At 47.2% G+C, this 24,552-nt stretch overlaps 1 protein-coding gene across 1 annotated transcript in view; it reads left to right on the forward strand.

Moving 5' to 3' along the window:
• Window positions 1-24,552, forward strand: part of SGPP1 (sphingosine-1-phosphate phosphatase 1) — a 99,304-nt gene that overhangs the window by 61,593 nt on the left and 13,159 nt on the right. The window contains exon 2 of the mRNA XM_069638232.1: window positions 16,455-16,544. Within this exon, the coding sequence (XP_069494333.1) occupies window positions 16,455-16,544 (90 nt within the window). The remainder of the gene's footprint in view (window positions 1-16,454; window positions 16,545-24,552) is intronic.

Raw genomic sequence — 24,552 nt, forward strand, 5'->3', positions numbered from 1 at the left:
TTGACCTTGGAAGGATGAAAGGGTGAGTTGGCCATGCCAGGATTCGAACCTGCGAACTGCAGATTCGACTCGGATCGCAGCAGCAAGCGCTCAACATGCTGAGCAATATTACCAGCGATTGTCCAGTGTCTACTTTCCTGTGGTCCCATCTTCAAGGTTTTAATGATCAAACTCATTTTTGCTGCATCTTGCTCTATACCCTGGAGAATTTCCCATGCAACGCCCCCTTTCAGGTTCTCCTCAATTTCGGGATTTTGTGAGGTCAGTGCATGGCTCTGCTGCAGGTTTCACCGGGTCTTTGTGAGTATGTCTGAAATCGGCCAGTAAATCTTCTGGGGTGTCAACTGTGGAGGGGTTGACTTCTTCCGTTCTGTCGTCTGGGGAGTCTTGTTCTTGTGATTTGTCTAAACCTTGTTTTGGGTGGGGTTTGATTAATTTTTCCCTTGTACACGTGGTCTTTTCCAGAACATTTAGCAAATTCACTTTTTCTGCTCTGAATGATGGTTTTCCGGGCCTCTCCAGTTCCATTTCAGGAAAGGGGATATGTCCTGGCTATCTTTGGCTCTGTAGTTTGTGTGCTTATTAAATCTCCTATTTTTAGGACCTGTGGCTTTAAAAGAAGGCAGTTCCATAGGTCGCCAAATCCCACTGTTTTGTTCCCTTGGTCGCCTGATGTCCATGTCCAGATGTGTCTCCCTTTTCGGCAACGCTTTCTTCTGTTGTGGGGTTTTTGTTCATGGGTTTTCAGGGAGCTTATGGCAAGTTTGGAATGACGTTGTTACTTTATCTTCATATCCAGATGTCGGGGCCTAGGCATGATTGGGGGTGGGGGAGGGGGGGGTTGTAGTTCAAATGCCACTAACTCCACACCTCCATCAATGCTATTGAATCCTTCAATAGCTTGAGTTTTTTCATCTGATCGAAGCACTTCTGCTGTGGTATTTGGGGAAGGGAATGATGCATTTTCAAGGGGCTTTGCATCGCTAAGTAGATGAGGGGAGTGACTTTTTCGGGTTATTATTCCTTGAGCCAAATGTTTGGGAGTCAGCTGGTGGCTGACTATTCTGATCTTCTTCCTCCCAACTGATTTGGTTTCTACATGAATCGCGCTCGTTGAGTTGGGGTTTTGAAATTGATATTTTATTTCTATCGCGCTCATACAGTGTTTTAGAGTGCGACAAGGCAAGGGAGGGGAACAGGGGAGAACAAAAGGATCTTACTAGGCCCAGTGACATTGAGAATGCACAAGTGCGTGGGGGAGGGGAAAAGTGCAAGGAAGGAAGGAAGGAGGGAGGAGTGGAAAGTACTGAGCAAAAGGAGAACAGAGTTAATAATAAAAAGCAACAAAAGTATTACTGCAGCCAGCAAGTGGCAATAGTTGCGTTTAAGGCAGCAGACAGGGTAGGTCAGATAAATGCAGGAAGAAAAAGGGGGGGGGGGTTGTATGGGTACAGCTACAGACCCCGGTGCAAGGGGTGGCCCGGAGGCAGTGCGGCAGGGTGAGCAGGAACCTGGGCCCAGAGGACAGAAGGTGGCCAGGTGCACAGTGCCAGGAGTGAACAGATCAGCAGGGGAGAGGCGGGAGCGAAGGCAGACGCAAAGAGGAAGGTCTTAAGGTGTTTCCGGAACCGGAGATGGTTCTCTGGTTTTAGTGGCAGGGAGGCCCCAGCCGAAGACCGAGAGCTACACCCCAGCTTTTTTCTTTGAAAACTGACTGTCCCTGAGTGAGTTAGAGGTGCAAAGAGCTTGAGGGGAGAGGTATTTGCGGAGGGATAGCCTTATGGACAATTCAGAGGGTTTTGAATGTAATCCTTGCGTCCGCTGGGAGCCAATGGAGTGATTTCAGAGCTGGGGTGATATGATCCCAGGGCTTGCGGCCAAGGACAAGTTTTGCAGTTCTGTTCTGGATTAGTTGGAGAGGGCGGAGAGTAGAGACAGATAGATTAAGAATGAAGTTATTACAATAGTCTACCTTGAGGGAACCAGAGTTTGGGGGAAGGAGAGGAATGGGAGAGTACCTCTGAGGAGGTGCAGTAGGAAGTTTGTATTTTTAGAGACATCTGAGATGTGGGCGGAGAAGGAAAGTGTGGAATCAATGATGACCCTGAGGTTCTTAGCCTCGCTGGTGGGGTAGGAGGAGGGCCAAGTGAGGCAGGGCAGAGTGAGGGAAAGGATGGAGAAGGTGTGCCGATGAGGAGGATCTGTTTTGCTGGATTTCAGACAAAGAGCATTGGCAGAACACCAATCTTGAATGGCAGTAAGGCAATTGGAGATGAGAGAGGTAGAGGAGTTGGCCGAGGGCAGACTGAAAAGGAGTTGTCAGCGTAGCACTGGAAATTGGAGCAGAAAATGGCAATGCAGTGGGCGAGAGTTGCCAGGTATTGGTTGAAAAGCCAGGGTGAGAGGTTGGACATCTGTGGGTCCCCATAGGTAGAGGGGGAGATAGATGATAACAAGGATCCCAGCATGCCCTGGGAGGGTCAATCGGAGAGAGACCTCTTTCCTCCACACACACTCACCCTACTAGGGCTGTTAAGTTGGTAACTGCTTGTTGCAGAGCTGAAGGGGAAGACTGCTTGCCTGATGGGAGTGCAGGTAAGGCTCGGGGAGCATGTTAGTGTTCTGGTTTTATCCGAGGGTCACCAGCTGTGAATTCAGGTAGGGGTATTGTCATAGTTGGGGGTGGAGTGGGCTTATCTTCCAGTGTTGAAGTTGTAGCAGACGAGGTCGGTTCAGTGACGTCTGCCATTTCTTTAAAAGGGGTATTGCTTGTCCGGGGCCGGGCTCTATGCAGGCTTTTTACACAGTACACCAGCGCCCGAGTCTGCTTTATTCTGTCTTCTCGACATCTGGGAGGGGGGGGTGAGGAGGGTCAGTAGAGTAGTGAGGGAGGCGGCGGTCCAGCCACTCTGCGCCAGGGCAAATACAGTTTCTTAAAGGTCCCACAACTGCAATACAAGTTATGTTTTCCAAGCAGCATTAGTTATACCAACTGTCGGTTATACACTCTGTGCAGCAGAGGATTAGCAGTCACAGGATTATATATGTGTAGAAATCACTGCATAATGTTAGAAAGTTGTACAGACTCGCCGACTCGATAGTTTCCAGTCGCTTAGATCGTCTTCACATGGCGGAGACAGAGGGTTCACTGTTGGGGCGGTGCTAGGGGGAGGAATTCTAGCCAAAGGCACAGTCGTTCCTAAGAGGCAAACTCGCCTTGCCAAGGAATCCTCACCCCAAACACATTAAACGCACTCCGCTTCTACTGAAGTATATGTAGCAGAGCAGGTTCCTCCAATCTAGCTGCAATAAAGATGGGGGGGGAAAAAAGACTTCTCAGCTTCAAAGGCAGACAGTGAGTCTCCCAACAACTTAAAACACTCAGATGACCAATATCTAGTTTGCAGTTGGCGAACCCACCAGTTCTTATGCTAAGCTGAAGTTCTCAAAAGTGACTCGAGTGGAGTTTAATTTCACATGGAAATGGGTTCCTAACACTATTTTGCTGCTGATTTAATTTCTGAACAGCCCTCGGAGTGAAAGCTCATTAATAGTTTTTTATACCTAGTGTCGTCTTAGTCGAGTGTTGGGCCTAACCGTTCTCCTGTTCTGCAATGTTGTGCTGCCTTCGGTGGACTTGAATCCTCCTGGGAGCTGATCCTCTACTGAAGCCGCACCTTGGTTACCCCAGGCACCATCCTCGGTTGGCCCGTGGGGCGGCAGATCTCCTGCCTGTGGCTCAGAAAGCTCATTGGCCCAAGCAGCTTCTATGCTTTGAGGGGCCTGTTTAGGGCAGACATCTGAACCGAAGCACAGCCAAATAAACAATCTGACATGCCGAACTACCCCCTTAAGGGCCCAAGTGTACGTGCTGCTTTCATCCCATGGGAGTTGAGAGTGCTGTTAAGAATAAGGCTCAGGAGCGAAGACAGCTTTCAGCATTTATTTAGTATCAGGAAACATGACAGCAGGCGCTGCCTTCCAAGGCAAACCCCCAACTGATGCAGAACTCAACATGAAACAATAACACTCCAAGAAAGAACATAGTGATGTCATGATGACATAAGATGCACACACAATCCCCTGCTAGAGAAAACATGTGCAACATTCTAACAAAACATTTCCTAATAAATGACATGTATCTACTGGTTAACAATCCAACACATCTCCTTCCTTACAATATTGAGAGCATTACTCGGTGTAATAATCCTTCAACCAAAGAGACTTGTTTCTTACTCTCTCTGAATTTGTATCCATGTGGTTGTCTTGGTTACCCCTTGGTACTCCATTTCTCACGCCTGATTCACACAATAACTCATGGTCATAGCTATTCTCACTTGTTTCATGGTCCACTGCTTCACCATCATTGTTACACTTCACCAATCTGGACATGGACCAGCACTCTTCCCCCTCCGTGATGGTTACATTCCCTCTCACCACAGCAATCTTCTTGGGACCTATTAACCTACTTCCAACACATTTGGGAGATAATCTGGGATTCTTGACATAGACCAAGTCTCCCTCCTTCCAGGTTATCTCCTTGGATTTCCTTTCCACATCACGCCTCTCCTTATATTCATTTTGAGCTTCTTTAATTAGCGTCATGATCTTGTCTCTAGCCACATTCATATTCTTAGCTAAATTTAGCCAACCTGGGCAGAGCTTAGTACCCGGCTTCCTGTCCTTGAGAGACATAAAAGGAGAAACCTTGGTAACTGAATGTGGAGCCGTACAGTAACTCCAAATCCTCTCCCTCAATACTTCCTGCCAATTCAAACCCGTTGCCATCGCCAGTTGTAAACCCCCCTTTATAAACCTATTTGCCCTCTCCACCAACCCATTAGCCCTGGGTTGATAGAGAGCCGTCCTAAGATGTTTTATACCAAATTTCTTAAAGAAGGCCAACATCCGATCAGAGCAGAAATGGACACCATTATCCGAAATTAATTCTGTCGGGAAACCCTCTCTGAAAAATACTTCCTCCAAAAAATGAAATCATTTGAGAGGCGGTAGCTTCACGAATCGCCTTCCATCAATCAACTAGAAATCTAAAGTTATCACCCAAAAAATGTAGCGGGCCCACTAGATCTACAGCAACCTTCTTCCAAGGTTCATCAGGAACAGTTACAGGTCTTATGGGTGCTTCTCTAACCACCTTGCTCTTGTCACTTCTTTCACACTCCCTACAGTTCTTCACACACTTCTCTACTTCACGGTCAACTCCCGGCCACCAAAGAGATTGTCTAACATATCACTTTTTTCCTCCCATGCCCAAGTGTCCTTGATGTGCTATCCCCACTAATTTGGACCTAATTTTACTGGGGGGAACTATTTCTACTGCCTTTCCTAAATGTGGCACCATCCTCTGACAGATTTAATTCATCCTTAATCCCATGGTCAAATTTCTTCTCAACGAGATTCTTATGAGGCCACCCTGTTCCAGTCCACATCTTGACGTGTGTCAGTTCAACATCAGCAACCTCCCGCTCATTACTCGTACTCAATTTCTGAAATGCTCAGACCTTGCTCCACAACAATCTCCTTGGTATCTTTGCCACCCACAGGTAGCCTAGACAAACAGTCTGCAACATTGTCTTTGCCCAGAACATACACAATTTTAAAATCATAGACCAGCAGTTCAACCATCCATCGTGAGATCCTGGGAGACCCTTTGGTCCATTCCACACTGCCCAATAACTGGACTAAAGGTTTGTGATCCGTCCTTACTGTAAAAGTTTGACCCCAGAGATAAAATTTGAAATGTACAACCGGCCACAAAACTGCCAATGCCTCTCTTTCTATTACGGAGTCATTTTCCTCCGCCCCTCTCAATGGTCTGGACGCAAACAAAATGATATGTTCAATTTTCCCATATCATACTGGGACAGAGCAGCACCAAGACCCAGGGTACTCGCATCCACAGCCAATACAGTTTTCCTTCCTGCAACAAAACCCCCTAAAGAGGGTGCTTTTATAATACTCTTTAATTTTCTGAAAAGCCTCCTGGCACCCTACTGACCATTCAATCCTTTACACCCTTTTTTAGCAGGTCTCTCAGAGGAGATGACATGGTGGCAAAACCACTAACAAACTTATAGTAGTACTCCGCCAGCCCCATAAATGAACGTAATTGTTCCTTGTCCTGTGGCTGGGGAGCACTACTAATGCTTTCAACAAGAGACCTTTTTGGAGAAATACTGTCACCTGATATTTTGTGGCCCAAGTACTCTACTTCCTGTACAGCAATTTTACACTTATTCCTCTGAACAGTTAATCCAGCTTTCTTAAGTCTAATTAGAACAGTCCTTAGTATTTCATCATGCTCCGTCTCATTATCAGCAAACACCAAAATATCATCTTGGAATACCGTGACCTTTCCCAAACCTTTAAGCACCTCCTCCATCACCCTCTGAAATACAGACGCAGCCGAAGCTAGACCAAATGACATGCGACTGTACTTAAAGATGCCTTCAGGGGTGATGAAGGCAGTGAGATGTTGCGACTCTCTGGACAATGAACCTGATGATAGGCCGCTGATAAGTCGATGACAGAAAACAATTTAGGCTCGCCTAGCGTGGAAAGGGTCTCTGAAATATTCGGGAGTTGATGTCTCTCGACAATTATGTTCTGATTCAAACTGCGCAAGTCAACACAGTCTCAATTTCCCATTGGCCTTAGCCACCAATACAATAGGCGATATCCATTCAGTGGCTGACACTGGCTCGATTACTCCCTTGCCAATAAGATCATCCAGCTCATCCCAAAGCGGCTCCTCATGTTCAGTGGTACCTGCCTCACCTTATGCACTATAGGTCGTGCACCATTCTTTTGCTTATGTGATGCTCAAAATCTTTAAGTCTTCCTAACTTTTCAGAGAACACTTCAGGAAATTCTTTGGTCCAGGCATCCTCAACCTCTGCAATAGACACTGGGTTTGGTGCACTTGCTTGAACTCTTACACCCAAGCTCCTCTGCTCTTCCCATCCCAAAAGGGAAGTCCCTCTTTTAGCTACTAGAATGTTGGCTAAGCACTCCCTTTCTTTATAAAGCACCTTTGCAGGAAACTCCCCCAGGATCTCTATGGCAGATTCACCATAGCCACAAGCTTTAAAGGCATGGTCTAGTAAAAATGTTTATTTAAAAAATAGATGGGCAACATAAAAATAAATACTAGCATTCTTTTTTTTAAACTTCCTATGTAAAATTTTGAGCCATTCAAGATCAAAATTTGCAAAAGCAAGCACATGGGCGCATCCATTTTGTTAAATGGATGCCCTCCTGTGCTGGCTTTTGCGGCACTAATGAAGGAAAAGCCAGCCAGCTGTAGTAAACAAAAGCTACCGCTGGGTGGCTTTCCCTTCATTAGTGCTGTACGCGGAGGACGGGGACCGGAGACCAGAGCAGGAAAGCTGCAGCTGAATCTCGGTAAGTGCTATTTATTTAAAAATAAAATAAGCACTAGCTGCGGTTTTGTTTTCTACGTTTTCCGGGCTGGAGAAGCCTGGAAAACTTGGAAATAAAACCGCAGCTTTAAAAACGTATTTATGTTTGCGGTCGCTTTTAAAGCGACCGCAAACATAAATACAACGTTATTGTGTTGGAAAACACGGCGGTTTTTCTTTCCAAGTTTCTCAGGCTCCTCCGGCTCGGAGGAGCCTGAGAAACTCGAAAGAAAAACCGCAGCGTTTTCCAACACAACACGGTTGTGTTTACATGCCACGTAGTGTTTCTGCCTACAGGTGATTTCCCATTTGGGGCTCTCGGGCTCCCCACGGGGGGCCCTGAAAGCCCCAAATGGGAAATGCTAAATGCTGCGTTGTCTGCCTAAATCTGCTTTCCCATTTGGGGCACTCGGGCTCCCTGTGGGGAGCCCGAGAGCCCCAAATGGGAAAGCAGATTCAGGCAGAAACAACGCGGTTGTGTTGGAAAACGCTGTGGTTTTTCTTTCCGAGTTTCTCAGGCTCCTCCGAGCCGGAGGAGCCTGAGAAACTTGCAAAGAAAAACCGCAGCGTTTTCCAACACAATAACGTTGTATTTATGTTTGCGGTCGCTTCAAAAGCGACCGCAAACATAAATACGTTTTTAAAGCTGCGGTCGGGCTCCTCCAGCCCGGAAAACTTAGAAAAAAAAAACGCAGCTAGTGCTTATTTTAAAAAAATAAATAAATAGCACTTACCGAGATTCAGCTGCAGCTTTCCTGCTCTGGTCTCCGGTCCCTGTCCTCCGCGTACAGCACTAATGTAGGGAAAGCCACCCAGCTTTTGTTTACTACAGCTGGCTGGCTTTTCCTTCATTAGTGCCGCAAAAGCAAAAGCCAGCACAGGAGGGCATCCATTTCACAAAATGGATGCGCCCATGTGCTTGCTTTTGCGAATTTTGAGCTTGAATAGCTCAAAATTTTACATGGGAAGTTTTAAAAGAGAATGCTAGTATTTTTTTTTTTATGTTGCCTATCTATTTTTTAAAAAACATTTTTTACTAGACCATGCCTTTAATGTCAGTGGGGCGAATCAGAGTCACACTTCCTCAAGGTGTTTACCAAGGTGTCTTGTGATATTATCGTCCAGGGAGAGCAGGTGTCCACCTTCATTACTAGTTTGCACCCATCAATGTGGAAAATATCTGCCGGCCCTTTCGTCTCCCCAGATATGGCCGAAATTTCAAATATGTCTGGGACCAGGTTCTTGTGTGCTCGAAACCTCCTGTATATTGTAATTCCACCGAACACTCTCTTCACTGCTGGTTCTGCTCTCTATATCAGGCTCCACAAGGTTAATGGAAGCAGCCCTGCAAACATTCGCAAAGTGCCCTCTACCTTTGCATTTGAAGCATTCTGCGAACTTGGCAGGACAAGAGGGAAAATTAGCGCCATGTCTGGGATTCCCACACCAAGAACAGGAATTCCTTGCATTCCAGTTTCCTTTCCTACCAGTCGGAACACCTGTTCTTTCTCTGGTCAATGGCACACACTGACATGGCTGAGGAGGCTTGTTTATCAATCCTGAGTTCCTTGACGTACAGGGATGTACGTTCAATGCTTCTGGCTAACTCGACAGCTTCATCCAACAACATATCCTTGGTGAGGAGCTTCTCCTGAATTCTGACGTTAGTGTATCAAACCAACTGATCTCTGATCAGTGAGTCAGTCAATTGCTCAAATTCACAGGAATAACTCGAGGATCTCAAGCAGGCAACATAGGACTCCACTGATTCCGACTTCTTGGACTCGTTGAAAGAATTTGTGCCTTTCAAAACTAACATTTTTCTGTGGCTCAAAATTATCTTGTAATTGCTTGAGAGCTAAGGCATATTCATCAGCATCGCCAGCTTCCGGCTCTTGGTTTCGTGCCAAGCCATCAAAGATTCTGTGCCCTTCTACACCCAAATTGTGAAGTAAAAGAGCTTTCTTGCGTGCAGAACTACATCTTGTCACCCCCCATGGCCACCAGGTAATTCTCAGACATCGTTACACTTGTCCCACATGATCGTGGGGCGACCTGGTTCATTGAGAAAGGAAATAGGTGGAGGAATGGAGGCAGCCATGGCAAGAGTGATGTACAGGACGCCTCAGTGGGAGGTGCTTACTGAAGGTTTGTCCAAAGAAAAGGCTAAAAGAAATCAATAGCCCATTGTGCACAGACCCATATGCAAGAAAAGACATTTTTTTTTTTTTAGTTTATTTTTTTTTATAGTCCACTGTGCACACACTCCGTGTATTCCTTTCAAAACCTGTAAACGGGAGTCAAGCAAATGTCACAAACGTCTTTCAAATATACATGGCGCCGAGCGAGCAACAAAATAAAGATGTGCCGTGTGGCATCGTTTGTTCGTAGCAAAGAAATGGAGCTGTATGTAAAATACCCCTTCTGTATTCTTCCGGCGTGGGGAACTGGTTGCCAAGCAACTGACGTCACAACAGGGAGGACCGGGGCTCACGGAAGGCAGACACACCTCCAAGTCGTGTGCGTCAGTCAGTAGTGCGCATGCGCGGGGCTGAGACAAGACCCCACGAGGCCTCGCTTGCGCACTGCCTGCTCCGCTTCCCGTCAAAAGAAAACCAAGTTGGCACTGTTGCGCGCTCCGGCTCCCCAGTCCAAATCCTTCCCCGACTTGCCTGAACGTGTTGGGAACGATCAATGGTTGAATCGCTGCCTCCCTCACCTCCTGTACTTCTGCCTGCTGTCACATTCACAGGAGGGAGGAGGGACCCGGCATAGTGATCCGGGAGCACCGCAGGGCCAGGCAGTGAACAGCAGCAAGAGGCCATAGATCTGTGGCTTCTTGAATCCTCGTCGCCAATGTTAAGAATAAGACTCAGGAGCGAAGACCGCTTTCAGCATTTATTTAGTATCAGGAAACGTGACAGCAGGCGCTGCCTTCCAAGGCAAACCCCCAACTGATGCAGAACTCAACATGAAACGATAACACTCCAAGAAAGAACATAGTGATGTCATAATGACATAAGATGCACACATTTCCCCTGTTAGAGAAAACATGTGCAACATTCTAATAAAACATTTCCTAACAAATTACATGTATCTTCTGGTTAACAATCCAACAAGCGCAACGTCCTCTCACTAAGCACTGACCTTGAAAGGTCTTGCAGAGAGGGATTTTGACTTATGATTTTTCCATCGATAAAGCCTAGCGTGTAGCAATCGGGAGTGTCACTAAACCCCATTGTGCCATTTTTATCACTGGTGCTGTTTGCATTTACAACTCACTTACCTGTTTCTTGGCTGTAAGTCAGTCACATGGACGGGCCTTGAAGAGTTTGTGCCCCATTCCCAGGTACGTGCATGTTGCCTGGACTGCCTAAGAATACTAGAAAAAGTTGGTAACTTTATCTTCCCTCTCCCTTGTTAGGTTTTTACTATTGCTGTGCTTTACACCAATGGGTATACACAGTAAAGTGTGTAGCCCCCCTCCCTCTGTGTGCTGCTGTGTGTGTGTGTGTGTGTGTGTGTAGTCTATCACATTTTTCTTGCATGTGTTATGGCACAAATAGTGTTTAGGAGCCACCCTCGTTTATTGCCTATCTGTGATGCATAGAAAACCCGGACCTCGTAAGTCTGTTGTATTCATGTGTACAGTGTTAAGGTCTTCACATGTATATAGTTGCAGAAGGCGTGCCTCTAGGCTGGGTGGCACCATGGTGCCCAGTGTTCCATTATATCACTGGTCTCCAGGGGAATGTTGATGTTTGATGCATGACTGCTGGGAGAGGAGAGAAAGGTTGGGGCTGCTGATGTTATACCCTACGGTGTCCAGAGGATCATTGGCCGTAACGTCTGTGTTCACCACTCCCTGCCCAGATAGTTTGGCAAGATGAAGGGCGAGACGCCCGCGATCGTCCACTAGGCTGGCCTCTCCAATACACACACATTGCTCATTTGGAAAGATCTCTCCTCTTTGAGGATCCTGCCTTGCTGCTCTGAGATCTGCTCCTTCATAGTTTCCGGTCCTGTTGGGTCCGTGCTGCTGTCCAGTCTGCCCTTGTTATGCCAGAGTTTGGCAGAGATGTGGATCCCCACGTCAGTGTGAACAGGTAAAAGCTCCTTTCCGTGCATCCAGACCAGACCAGATCTGTTCCTGGCTCAATGGTATCCCCTCCGCAGACCATGTCCTTGTGATCTTGGTGCACACCCTTCTTCACGCCGGTCTTGCAGTGCGGTGTCCAATCCACGTTAGACTTGGTCTTCATCTGAGAAATTAGATGCCCAAACCATTAAGAGGGCATGGGTAGTGAAGTGCACCAAGCCCTGCTTCTGCACACTTTCATCTTCCAGGATGCCTCCAGTGGCTCGGAAAGAGGAACCCGCGCTAGAACTCCACACACGCAGCTTTAGAGATTTACTAGCCCTTGTCATTCCTTCAAATATTATTTATTTTTACTTTATGCACAACGTTTGATAACGCACACATCTTGAAGCCATAGCGCTCTCAAGCTAGCTCAACGTGTTGTTGTGTAACTTGATGCAATTTTGGTAAATGCACGACTGACCGTCCTGATACTTGGCAGTTTTTGGGAAGTTGAGGGAAGGGTGGGCAGATGCTCGTCATTAAAGGCAATATACATGTTGGCAAATTGTCTTCATGACACCTGTGTTTCAGAGGAACTGCAGAAACAACCAGTGAAGAACTGTACTCGGGATGCCTGAAAAGGACCCGTCCTCAGAACCTCAAGGAACTTTTTTATATCCCATGGCCACCCTAAGAATAATCTTACTTTCTTGGCCTAAACTATGGAACTCTGGATCATGGTGGTGGTCTCGGTTCCATCCCCTCGACATCAACCTGCAGCACTGCTTCCAAACAACCAGTAACTAAGTAAAGATTTGAGCTCCCTGCTATCAGGGATCACTGAGACAACCCCGAGTTCCCTCAGGGGAACTAAGGGCTAGTGCATAGTAATTTCAGGGGGCAGGCTTCTGTCCATTTAGGTATGAGCCATTATGAGTTATGTCACCTTCTGATGTTCTAGTGCGCCGTTTTACAAGAAGCTCAAACATCGCATGGGTATGGCACTGTATTACCTAGCTCGGGTATGAATGTATGGCACTGGATTGCCTGGCTCGCGGTAGCTGATGATGTCCAGTTTATAATGCGCTTAATACTGTAGACCAGCCTCTAGTGCAGGACCAGAATGTGATCCTGCAGGCTGCTCTAGGTTACAAACAGCAGCTCCCAGTCATTTGCAACTCCTCATAGAAGTTGCAAGACAACATTACTGTGTCTTACCGCAGGCTGCTTATATAAGATAGATGATTGCCAAACCCGCTTGTCTTCTCCCACGCCCTGGCCTTCTCAGCTCTGGGCCTGAATTTCGATTCTACGGTCATAGTTCTGGAATGCATTTTAAGTGGTGTAAGTTGGTGGCTTTAAGCCGCAAACCTTGGGTGTGCTTTGTTTTTCCCTGGCCGCCTTACTGGAGCAGCAATAAACCCTGCAGTGCTTTCAGCACACAATGTGCCGAGTGTTTCAGCATGCTTTATTTCCAACCTGGGGAGTGTGCATAGCTCTTTACATAGAATGTAAGTGGGATACCCTGACGGTGAAACATTTTATCTTGGATTTACTGTTCGTGTGCGTTTGTCATTTGTATGTATTTTTTTGGAGGGTCACAACAAGGGCTTTTGTTGACCCAATAGATTTAAAGTGACAGACGGCACATGCAAGCAATACTTTGGAAAGGCATAAGTTCTATACAAGGGGGAGCCGGGTCACCCAGCTCAGTTTATAAAAGCTTTGAGCAGTACACACATTTATTGTGTCTGCTGCATTCTGGTCGTAGAGCCCAGTGATTTGCACAAGGGAGTGGGGGTGACGGGGGGGGGGGTGTGTTTGGTGCGACGCCACTGGGAGGCGTTCTTGTATAGTGCTGTTTGGCAGTTCTTGTTGAAGGTGTTAGAGGTGGTGAGAATCTGTCCTTTGTATTCAAAGGCTTGGAGAAGTTACATAGGCCCCGACCTGGCATCATTGTTTGGGAATTTGTAGTAATACTTGCTTTTAGGACTGATGGACAGCTGTATAGAAGACTAACCTAGTTTAGTGATGGGGACATCTCTGGGAGCTGTAGCCAATCCAGTTCAAGGTAGTTGGACGAGTGGTCTGGTCTAAGTCTCAAGAGGTGGTGTAAGGGGTCCCCAATGAGCACACCCAGTGAAGTGTCAGGGAACACAGACAATCAGTTATCAAATATTTATTTATGGCCATTTAACACTATAAAAAAGACTACTAGCATGTAGTATCACACACAACTCAATAAAAGTTGCGTTATGGATCTCCAGGTCACTGGACTGGACAAAATACATTAAACTGTTAAAGGAAGGTAAGTATTAGTATGCAGCACTACAGGTACACCGTTACAACACTAACTTTAAAAGTCCATCCCTAAGATGCATCGGTCCTCGTGCCCAAAAGTTCCATACGGATTAGTGAGACAGGGAAAAATTGGTGTGGGGCTTCTAGTGTCCAATAAAGGGTTCCAAGTGGTAAAGGACAAGTTATTCTAACTAACAAAAGTGTGTGTGCAAGCAAGCGGGGGCTAAGCCGAATTGTTGTAATTGTTTCTAAACTTTTTATACGGGGGATATAGGGGTTCTGCTACGTATCGTTCCTGTACTCCGCTTATTCGTAGGACTTGGCAGGTCCTCTGAAGCGGTCCAGAGGTTGGTACCCCCCCCCCCCCGTCTGTTTCAGCCCTTGATGCCCAGTGCTCGCAGGTTCGAGCACTTCTCGGATCGGCATCAAATACTGGTGCAAGAGCTTCAGGTTGGAAAATGTAGACTAACTTGATACAGGGTCCTTCTCTCCACAGGACTAGATGCAGGAATCGGACTACGGCCACAGATGTACAGCAACGCAGGGGGACACACTTGCCCCTGGTCAGACTTCAACTCCTATCTGTGGTCCCCTTGATGCTGGATCCACACAATTTGGCAGAGGTCAGTCTTGTAGCATAAGCTGGCGATTCAACCCATCCACCCCCCAAGTTCCAGGCCTCAACATGGAACAGCGAGGTCTGCAGAGACCAACCCTGAGCTGGTCAGCCACTGGGTGGTCCAGGGGCACTTCCGAAGTTTCTTCTTCGCATGACTCAGAGCTGACGTCGAGAATGGATGTTCCCTCCACTCCAAGGGTCGCAGCTCTTTTGCAGGATTGCTGGAGATCTTCAACAAGACAGCGCTCTTCCAAGGCAGCAGCAGAAGTTGTCCGCCAGGCTTTTAACAGGTCCACGGTCTCCTTGCACGCTTTGGAGCTGGGTAGGATAGTTGGCTCCTTTGGGTTCTTTTCTCTGGAATGGGTGCAGAGTCTTATCCAAAAGGCAGCTAAGAGACAACTCCCACTAACATCAAAGATCTGGCCGACACACAGACCCCATCAGTGGTCCAATCTGGACCACTGGTGGTACAGCTCTTGCATACTGTTCAGACACACGGAACCCCGTTTTTGGATCGGGACCCCTACTTCCCGGCAATACGCATAGCCCCTGCGAAAAAAGTCTCTGCTTTCCTGGGCACTGGAAGTCCATATATGGATTTTCCTGACCCCACAGGTCGGGAAGAAGGGTTAGTGATAAGATGGCCATGGGACAAACGAAAAACCATGTGTCATGGCCATGCTTCGACACTAGCCACAGTTGGTAGCCAAACGCGATAAACACAGAAAGGCTTAAGTAAAATACCCCCAATAAATAGCAAAAAGTTAGTGCTGCCACCAGCTTGTAACTTAGGCACATATACAGTAGTAACCAAAAACCCTCTGAGTGTTGGACGAGGGCAAAACAAAAAGCCTACCCCATTGTACTGCATTTTACAATGATAAAAAGTTACAACTAAGTAACTAGAATAAGGGAAACTATTACCCATAATCGACAGCCTGAAGGACATGTCAGTTTACACATAACAGATGAGCAAAAGCCAGTGTAATGACGCTGAAGGCAAAAAGAGTAGATCAGCTTAAAAAAATAAAAGCAAAAGGTTTGCGGCTCCATTTGAAATGGAGGGAAAGGTGCTGCAAAGAGAAATCTTTGTGTTGGGGAAAGGAAAAACCGCTGGGAAGTTGTGCCTGTATCTTTTAAGTACTACATTGGGTGATTATTATGACATAACTGCAAGGAATGTAAAACGACTGGTGGAGCAGTGGATCGGTACATTATGGTCCAGGTGAGCAACTCGTGTTTGGTGCAAGTAAATCAATGCGTTTTATAGACCCAAGAGCGCCAATGTATAACCTGTGAAGTGATTTGTCGCACACATTCTGCCTTTCTTGCATAGTTCAAAATTTAACTGGGACAGGAATTCCTACTGTGCACCGGAATTTTCCTTCTCGCCAGAAGGACGCGGCCACCTTGAGACAGGATTTTGAGGTACTATAGGAATTGTAATGGACAGATACTAAAGACTTAATGTTAAACAATTAGCGTAACGGGTAACCTCTTATTCCTAATATAAAATCATTTTTTCGCAGGGTCTTAAGTTCAAGGGCACGCAATGACCAGTTGATTCGTTATGCCCAGGGCGGTTTCTCAGTGGTCTACAGGACCTATTTTGTGTGCTGTGTCCGCCATAGACCTGAAACTCCTCAGACCTGGGTTATGCAAGTCTTGCTGGCATGCTCTCGGGGGTGTTTTGCTATGCCATTAATATGTTTTAACGTAATGTGGGAAAGCAGAAGGTCTGGTGTTTAAAACAAAAAAAATGGACACAAGCTAGTGTTTCATTCCATGATGAATGTACACTTAAGATGTAATAAGGGTGCATTTTCATTCTCAAACGCATCTGGGACGCAGGTGCACTATGCAATCTAGTGAATGGAGTTATGAAGTCACAATTCCTAAGGAGGGGCAGAATGAGTGAATCCTGTGGCCCCCACCCCCTTGAGCACTCTCTCTGATGCTTGATGTCGATGTGTAACCACGTTTGTGCTGAACATTTCTCTTGTTCCCACAGTTTCCGTTCATGCTTGGGCTGTTGCTTGCCGTCGTGTGGTGCACTCTGGTGTGTTCCAGTCGCATTTACATGGGAATGCATTCAGTGCTGGTAAGGCCAATTGCTATATGAAATGTATTTAATTTTAATTGTTGCGTCTGTTCAAATAAAGCTCCAGGAAGAGCAGGGCTTATGTTGCTGTAAGCCCCCCTACGCCTGGCTCCCTCTCGGGTATGCTCAGTCAGCAAATGGTAATAACTCTGTGTTCAAAATTCATAAGATTAGGGACGAGCTAAAACTGTCTGCCAACTCCCTGAGAATCAAACTGGAAACGATGCCGCAATTCTCCTTTAAACTGCTTTCTACCACTGAGCGACCAACTGTGCAAGTGCTATTTAGAGTTATCAAAGAATCGTACCCGTGTCGCATACAGGCCATTGCTGCAATCATAAATGAAACCTTTGACACCAGTCTCGTACCAAATTCACTGAAGGAAACCTGTGTTGCACCCATTATTGAAAGGGCGTCGCTTGATCCAGACGGCCCAGTAAATTACCGCCCCATGACTAATGTCAGTTTTGGCGTTACAGCATTGTGTTGCCACACAGTTCATTGGGGACCTAGCAATCTGGCTTTTGCCCCATGCCTAGCACAGAACCTCTTAAATATTCAGTCAAGTATACTGGACATACTTGAAGCAGGAATGGCAGTTTGTGGATCTCTCGGCCGCCTTTGTCCTCCATCATAACATCCTCACTTAGTGTCATCTGAGCCAGCTGTCGCGTCATTGGGTTGACTCCTTTTTGCGAGGCAGATCTGCCTCTGTTGTAGTGGGTCATCTAAGAGTGCAAGGAGTTCCACAGGGGCCATGCTAATCCCCTCTGCTATTTAATGTGTATATCAAGCTACTCCATGACTTCCTGCTGACGCCCCTGATTACTGACCCCTCAGCTTCGGTGATGGATGACAGACCATTAGCTTTACCTGAACAAGCAGGAAACTGAGGTGCTAGCCACTCCGAATATGAGCAAGAAATTGGGAAATGCCTACCATTTCTTGTAATCGTCCCCCGCCTGATTCCAGTACTCAAAAGGCCAAGTCGTTGGGCATTCTCCTTAATTCTGGCATGAGCGTGAATGCTCGTATTTCCATTTGCTCCGTCAGAATAAGCCTGTTCTCTCGGACACCAACGCTGCCACCATTAGCGGGGCGATCCTACCTAGGGAGCAAAGTGGATTATAGAAGTGCACCAGCTTATGAAAACGCCTGGCTTCAGGTGGCGCAAGACTCTGTAGCCAAGACACAGACCGTGACCAACATTGATAAATACTTGCATATCCCCTACGTTAGAATCACTTTGCTGGTTGCTGATTGCGCAAGCTCTTAAAGACATTAACTATCAGTCATAAATGCCTGTCTGGCGAGGTACCTAACTCTCGCAGATAAGTTTGAAAAGTGTTCTGTTCTCTGAATCTTTCACGTAGTGGCAATTGAGACTATGCTGACAGTTTCTTTCCTAGCCTCTAACCTTTGGACCACGTATGGATACGACTGTTTGTTTTTGTCTGTTTAGTGCTATGAAGCCTATGGACTTTCAGCGCTACAGTAATAAATACAAAAAATGTACGAAACAATTAGAGGAGCAAAAATCCCTATTTCTAAATGGGACCAAATGAATAAATGACAAATTAGGGTATTTGGGGTGGTGGTGTAAAATGGGCAGGGATGGAAAGACAAAAGCTAGTGTTAGGGGAGGAGCGTGGTTTGTGAAGAAAGTGCTTCGACAGTGTACCATATAACCAACAAATTGCTACACAGTATATGCTGCTTAGGCAATAGCCTCCAGTACCATCCCGACACTCTGGAGGAAAGGGAATTTTGGATTAAGCTTACAGGTCGCACAAAGGGGAGTAGCCCTTTTGAACTGCTAGAGTCTGTAACAAGCTCAACTATTTGAGCTGGGAAACTCAACCCAAGACAGTACTGCTACTTCCGTGGTGTCTTGTAGCTTACCAATTTAGCACCTTTTAAAAAGGCTGTTGAACGAAGGCTCTACTTGTATGGCTCTAGGTGTGGTGGGTCGGGAATCGGGCTATGTTTCTTGCTGATGTGCAGAAAACTTACCAAGGAAGTCATAATGGTTAGACTTTGATCACTAGATCTGTTATGTTATCTGCCTTGAAACATCGAGCACGACTTCTCTGCCAGGTGGGAGACTTGAGTAATGCACCTGATTGCGACAGGCAGCAGCTTTTATTTCAATCTGCTGAAGGCCAAAGGTCGTTTGGTGACCCTGAGTCCAGGCAGACACCCAAGACCCTCCTGTTACGATTCCACCCTTCCCTCCCCTGCCAAGCAACCTTGCTTTGAGGTTGCAATAGTTATGAGGCTTAAGGGGAAAGCACACCCTCGTTAATACTGAACATTTTGTTGATTAAAACAAAATCTTGCCTGTTGGTTCCCGTAAAATGTGGAGTTGTTCAGAGCAGTGGGCGTGTTGAAGAACATGTTTTAAAAATGCTAATCTTTGTAGGAGTTATTATAATTGTTCAGCTTAATGCTGCGTCAAACATTTGCAATTGAGATATTTTGCAATCTTAATGAGCCAATGCAGCAATCTGTTCTCGAAATAAGCGGTCATTCTATCTTAAGTCTCTATGGCCATGAGCAGCCAACCCCCAACCCCCCCCCCCGACCGGCATATGTACCACAATATGGAAGGCCCTTGTGAAATCGGGGCGGGCCCCCTAAAGAACTGAGTGCAGTCTCCTGAAATGCAGCCGATGCTCTACATTTTGTAATGTCTCTGGAGGATTGGAGAATAGTGATCTTGGTGATTTGCCGGTGTGTGTGTCCTCTGTAATGTCTCTGGAGGATTGGAGAATAGTGATCTTGGTGATTTGCCGGTGTGTGTGTCCTCTGTAATGTCTCTGGAGGATTGGAGAATAGTGATCTTGGTGATTTGCCGGTGTCTCCTCTGTAATGGCTCTGGAGGATTGGAGAATAGTGATCTTGGTGATTTGCCGGTGTGTGTGTCCTCTGTAATGTCTCTGGAGGATTGGAGAATAGTGATCTTGGTGATTTGCCGGTGTGTGTCCTCTGTAATGGCTCTGGAGGATTGGAGAATAGTGATCTTGGTGATTTGCCGGTGTGTGTGTCCTCTGTAATGTCTCTGGTGGATTGGAGAATAGTGATCTTGGTGATTTGCCGGTGTCTCCTCTGTAATGGCTCTGGAGGATTGGAGAATAGTGATCTTGGTGATTTGCCGGTGTGTGTGTCCTCTGTAATGTCTCTGGAGGATTGGAGAATAGTGATCTTGGTGATTTGCCGGTGTGTGTGTCCTCTGTAATGTCTCTGGAGGATTGGAGAATAGTGATCTTCGTGATTCGCCGGTGTGTGTCCTCTGTAATGGCTCTGGAGGATTGGAGAATAGTGATCTTGGTGATTTGCCGGTGTGTGTGTCCTCTGTAATGTCTCTGGAGGATTGGAGAATAGTGATCTTGGTGATTTGCCGGTGTGTGTCCTCTCTAATGGCTCTGGAGGATTGGAGAATAGTGATCTTGGTGATTTGCCGGTGTGTGTGTGTCCTCTGTAATGTCTCTGGAGGATTGGAGAATAGTGATCTTGGTGATTTGCCGGTGTGTGTGTCCTCTGTAATGGCTCTGGAGGATTGGAGAATAGTGATCTTGGTGATTTGCCGGTGTGTGTGTCCTCTGTAATGTCTCTGGAGGATTGGAGAATAGTGATCTTGGTGATTTGCCGGTGTGTGTGTCCTCTGTAATGGCTCTGGAGGATTGGAGAATAGTGATCTTGGTGATTTGCCGGTGTTTGTCCTCTGTAATGTCTCTGGAGGATTGGAGAATAGTGATCTTGGTGATTTGCCGGTGTGTGTGTCCTCTGTAATGGCTCTGGAGGATTGGAGAATAGTGATCTTGGTGATTTGCCGGTGTGTGTCCTCTGTAATGGCTCTGGAGGATTGGAGAATAGTGATCTTGGTGATTTGCCGGTGTGTGTGTCCTCTGTAATGTCTCTGGAGGATTGGAGAATAGTGATCTTGGTGATTTGCCGGTGTGTGTGTCCTCTGTAATGGCTCTGGAGGATTGGAGAATAGTGATCTTGGTGATTTGCCGGTGTGTTTCCTCTGTAATGGCTCTGGAGGATTGGAGAATAGTGATCTTGGTGATTTGCCCTGTGTGTGTGTGTCCTCTGTAATGGCTCTGGAGGATTGGAGAATAGTGATCTTGGTGATTTGCCGGTGTGTCTCCTCTGTAATGGCTCTGGAGGATTGGAGAATAGTGATCTTGGTGATTTGCCGGTGTGTGTGTGTCCTCTGTAATGGCTCTGGAGGATTGGAGAATAGTGATCTTGGTGATTTGCCGGTGTGTGTGTCCTCTGTAATGGCTCTGGAGGATTGGAGAATAGTGATCTTGGTGATTTGCCGGTGTGTGTGTCCTCTGTAATGTCTCTGGAGGATTGGAGAATAGTGATCTTGGTGATTTGCCGGTGTCTCCTCTGTAATGGCTCTGGAGGATTGGAGAATAGTGATCTTGGTGATTTGCCGGTGTGTCTCCTCTGTAATGGCTCTGGAGGATTGGAGAATAGTGATCTTGGTGATTTGCCGGTGTGTGTCCTCTGTAATGGCTCTGGAGGATTGGAGAATAGTGAACTTGGTGATTTGCCGGTGTGTGTGTCCTCTGTAATGGCTCTGGAGGATTGGAGAATAGTGATCTTGGTGATTTGCCGGTGTGTGTCCTCTGTAATGGCTCTGGAGGATTGGAGAATGGTGATCTTGGTGATTTGCCGGTGTGTGTGTCCTCTGTAATGGCTCTGGAGGATTGGAGAATAGTGATCTTGGTGATTTGCCGGTGTGTGTGTCCTCTGTAATGGCTCTGGAGGATTGGAGAATAGTGATCTTGGTGATTTGCCGGTGTGTGTCCTCTGTAATGGCTCTGGAGGATTGGAGAATAGTGATCTTGGTGATTTGCCGGTGTGTGTGTCCTCTGTAATGGCTCTGGAGGATTGGAGAATAGTGATCTTGGTGATTTGCCAGTGTGTGTGTGTCCTCTGTAATGGCTCTGGAGGATTGGAGAATAGTGATCTTGGTGATTTGCCAGTGTGTGTGTGTCCTCTGTAATGGCTCTGGAGGATTGGAGAATAGTGATCTTGGTGATTTGCCGGTGTGTGTGTCCTTTGTTATGGCTCTGGAGGATTGGAGAATAGTGATCTTGGTGATTTGCCAGTGTGTGTCCTCTGTAATGGCTCTGGAGGATTGGAGAATAGTGATCTTGGTGATTTGCCAGTGTGTGTGTGTCCTCTGTAATGGCTCTGGAGGATTGGAGAATAGTGATCTTGGTGATTTGCCGGTGTGTGTCCTCTGTAATGGCTCTGGAGGATTGGAGAATAGTGATCTTGGTGATTTGCCGGTGTGTGTCTCCTCTGTAATGGCTCTGGAGGATTGGAGAATAGTGATCTTTGTGATTTGCCGGTGTGTGTGTGTCCTCTGTAATGGCTCTGGAGGATTGGAGAATAGTGATCTTGGTGATTTGCCGGTGTGTCTCCTCTGTAATGGCTCTGGAGGATTGGAGAATAGTGATCTTGGTGATTTGCCGGTGTGTCTCCTCTGTAATGGCTCTGGAGGATTGGAGAATAGTGATCTTGGTGATTTGCCGGTGTGTGTGTGTCCTCTGTAATGGCTCTGGAGGATTGGAGAATAGTGATCTTGGTGATTTGCCGGTGTGTGTGTGTGTCCTCTGTAACGGCTCTGGAGGATTGGAGAATAGTGATCTTGGTGATTTGCCGATGTGTGTCCTCTGTAATGGCCCTGGAGGATTGGAGAATAGTGATCTTGGTGATTTGCCGGTGTGTGTGTCCTCTGTAATGGCCCTGGAGGATTGGAGAATAGTGATCTTGGTGATTTGCCGGTGTGTGTGTCCTCTGTAATGTCTCTGGAGGATTGGAGAATAGTGATCTTGGTGATTTGCCGGTGTGTGTGTCCTCTGTAATGGCTCTGGAGGATTGGAGAATAGTGATCTTGGTGATTTGCCGGTGTGTGTGTCCTCTGTAATGGCTCTGGAGGATTGGAGAATAGTGATCTTGGTGATTTGCCGGTGTGTGTGTCCTCTGTAATGGCCCTGGAGGATTGGAGAATAGTGATCTTGATTTGACTGTGTGTAAGGAAGACTGTCCTCTCAGTCCCCACTGCTTTTTTTCCTGGCCTTTGTCCTGACCACTGTTTCCAAGTGAAACTCTCATTAGGCATTGAAGACCGTGTATGTGGACTGCCTTGGTGGGGTTACCGCTAAGTGTTCCAGACAGTGGGCCTGGTTCTGGTTGGTGCGAGTGTACTATAGTGGATGTAAGATTTGTAGCCGTTTTCGCTTGCAATAAACCTCTTCCCAGGGGCTTGCAAAATGGGTCTTGTACTGTTGTGAAATGGGTTACCAGGCACAGGTTTGTTGCTCTTGTGCAAGTGAGGGAGCAGTTACCGTTGCTGGTACTCTGTAACACTGCCTGTATTTCGTGAGGGTGTGCCACTGACCCCGGCTGTGCATCTGCATCCAGTGCTTGTTGTGCGTGGCAGACCTTGTTCCTGGCTATTGCCCCAAAGGCACCATGCATGCTTCAGGCTTTTCGGTGGACCCCCTCTTGCCGTTGGTCTTTGTTGTCGTCATTCTGGGGATCCTCATGAAGGTTTGTTCAGTTCCTGTCACTAAAGGTCTCCGGTGCTGACCTGGCCCGTGCAGAGTGGTTCATTGCCTTCCTTGCTGGGGACCTCTTTGCTTTGGCTCATTGAGTGCATCTCCTGCACTGTACTGCTTCCTGTATAGGTTCTTCTCGGATCCAAACTATGTCCTGGACCCCTTTGGCGAACCTTTGCTTGTCTCCACATGAGAACAGTGGGGCACGGTTTCCTCTGGGCCTGTTAACTTAGTGACCGGTTGGGGCGGGCGCTGTTATTTTGAAGGTATGTGCCTTATTGTTTAAAGGTTCAGTTTGATTTCTGTTTGCCCATTCTAGTACGTGTGTAGTCACTTGTATGGAGAACATCAGTGTACAGAGAATATCTTTTTTTAGAGATCTGTTGTGCAATGTTTCCTTTTGTGTGGCAATGTTCAATCCAGTTGCCTTCGCTGCCAGCGTCTTGATGAACCTGTTCTCAGCCGCAATGGCAGAATGGGGCATTGCTCCCCACTCTCTCGAACGGGCTTGAGGTCCCGAGTGGTGTCATTGGTTGCTTGAATCTTCGATGGAGGGCCCAGACTATCTAGACTGTTACCTCTGCATGCATTCCATGACCTGGGCGGTACCTTTCACAGGACACTTCCCTAAGTGTTGGAGGTAATTGAGGGGATCATGTTTTACTTGACCGTTGGTTCCCCCTCTATGGTTGGTCAAGGACATTCAGACTTCATTGTGGTTCCCGCTTGTTTATGCAGAGCTGCTCAGCATCTCCATGTATGCCGGCTGTCTACACCGCTGCTGCATGGAGCTGCTGAGCATCGCTCAACGTATCCAGGCTGTCTGCACCGCCACTGCATGGAGCTGCTCAGCATGGCTCCATGTATGCAGGCTGTCTGCACCGCCGCTGCATGGAGCTGCACGTATGCCGGCTGTCTGCACCACTGCTGCATGGATCTGCTCAGTATCGCTCCATTTATGCCGGCTGTCTGCACCGCCGCTGCATGGAGCTGCTCAGCATGGCTCCATGTATGCCGGCTGTCTGCACCGCCGCTGCATGGAGCTGCTGAGCATTGCTGAACGTATGCCGGCTGTCTGCACCGCTGCTGCAAGGAGCTGCTCAGCATGGCTCCATGTATGCCGGCTGTCTGCACCGCTGCTGCAAGGAGCTGCTCAGCATGGCTCCATGTATGCAGGCTGTCTGCACCGCCGCTGCATGGAGCTGCTCAGTATCGCTCCTTTTATGCAGGCTGTCTGCACCTCTGCTGCATGGATCTGTTAGCATAGCTCCATGTGTGCCGGTTATCTGCACCTCTGCTGCATGGAGTTGCTCAGCATCACTTCACACTCCTATGGCCAATGCTCAGACGTAGCACACAGTTTTTTGTGCTCTTCTGTGGAGGTTGCTAGCTGTTGGACACGTCCTCGAATCTTCCCTCCC

This window comes from Ambystoma mexicanum, chromosome 14 (genome assembly GCF_040938575.1).
Source record: "Ambystoma mexicanum isolate Mex_15411 chromosome 14, UKY_AmexF1_1, whole genome shotgun sequence".
NCBI lineage: Eukaryota > Metazoa > Chordata > Amphibia > Caudata > Ambystomatidae > Ambystoma > Ambystoma mexicanum.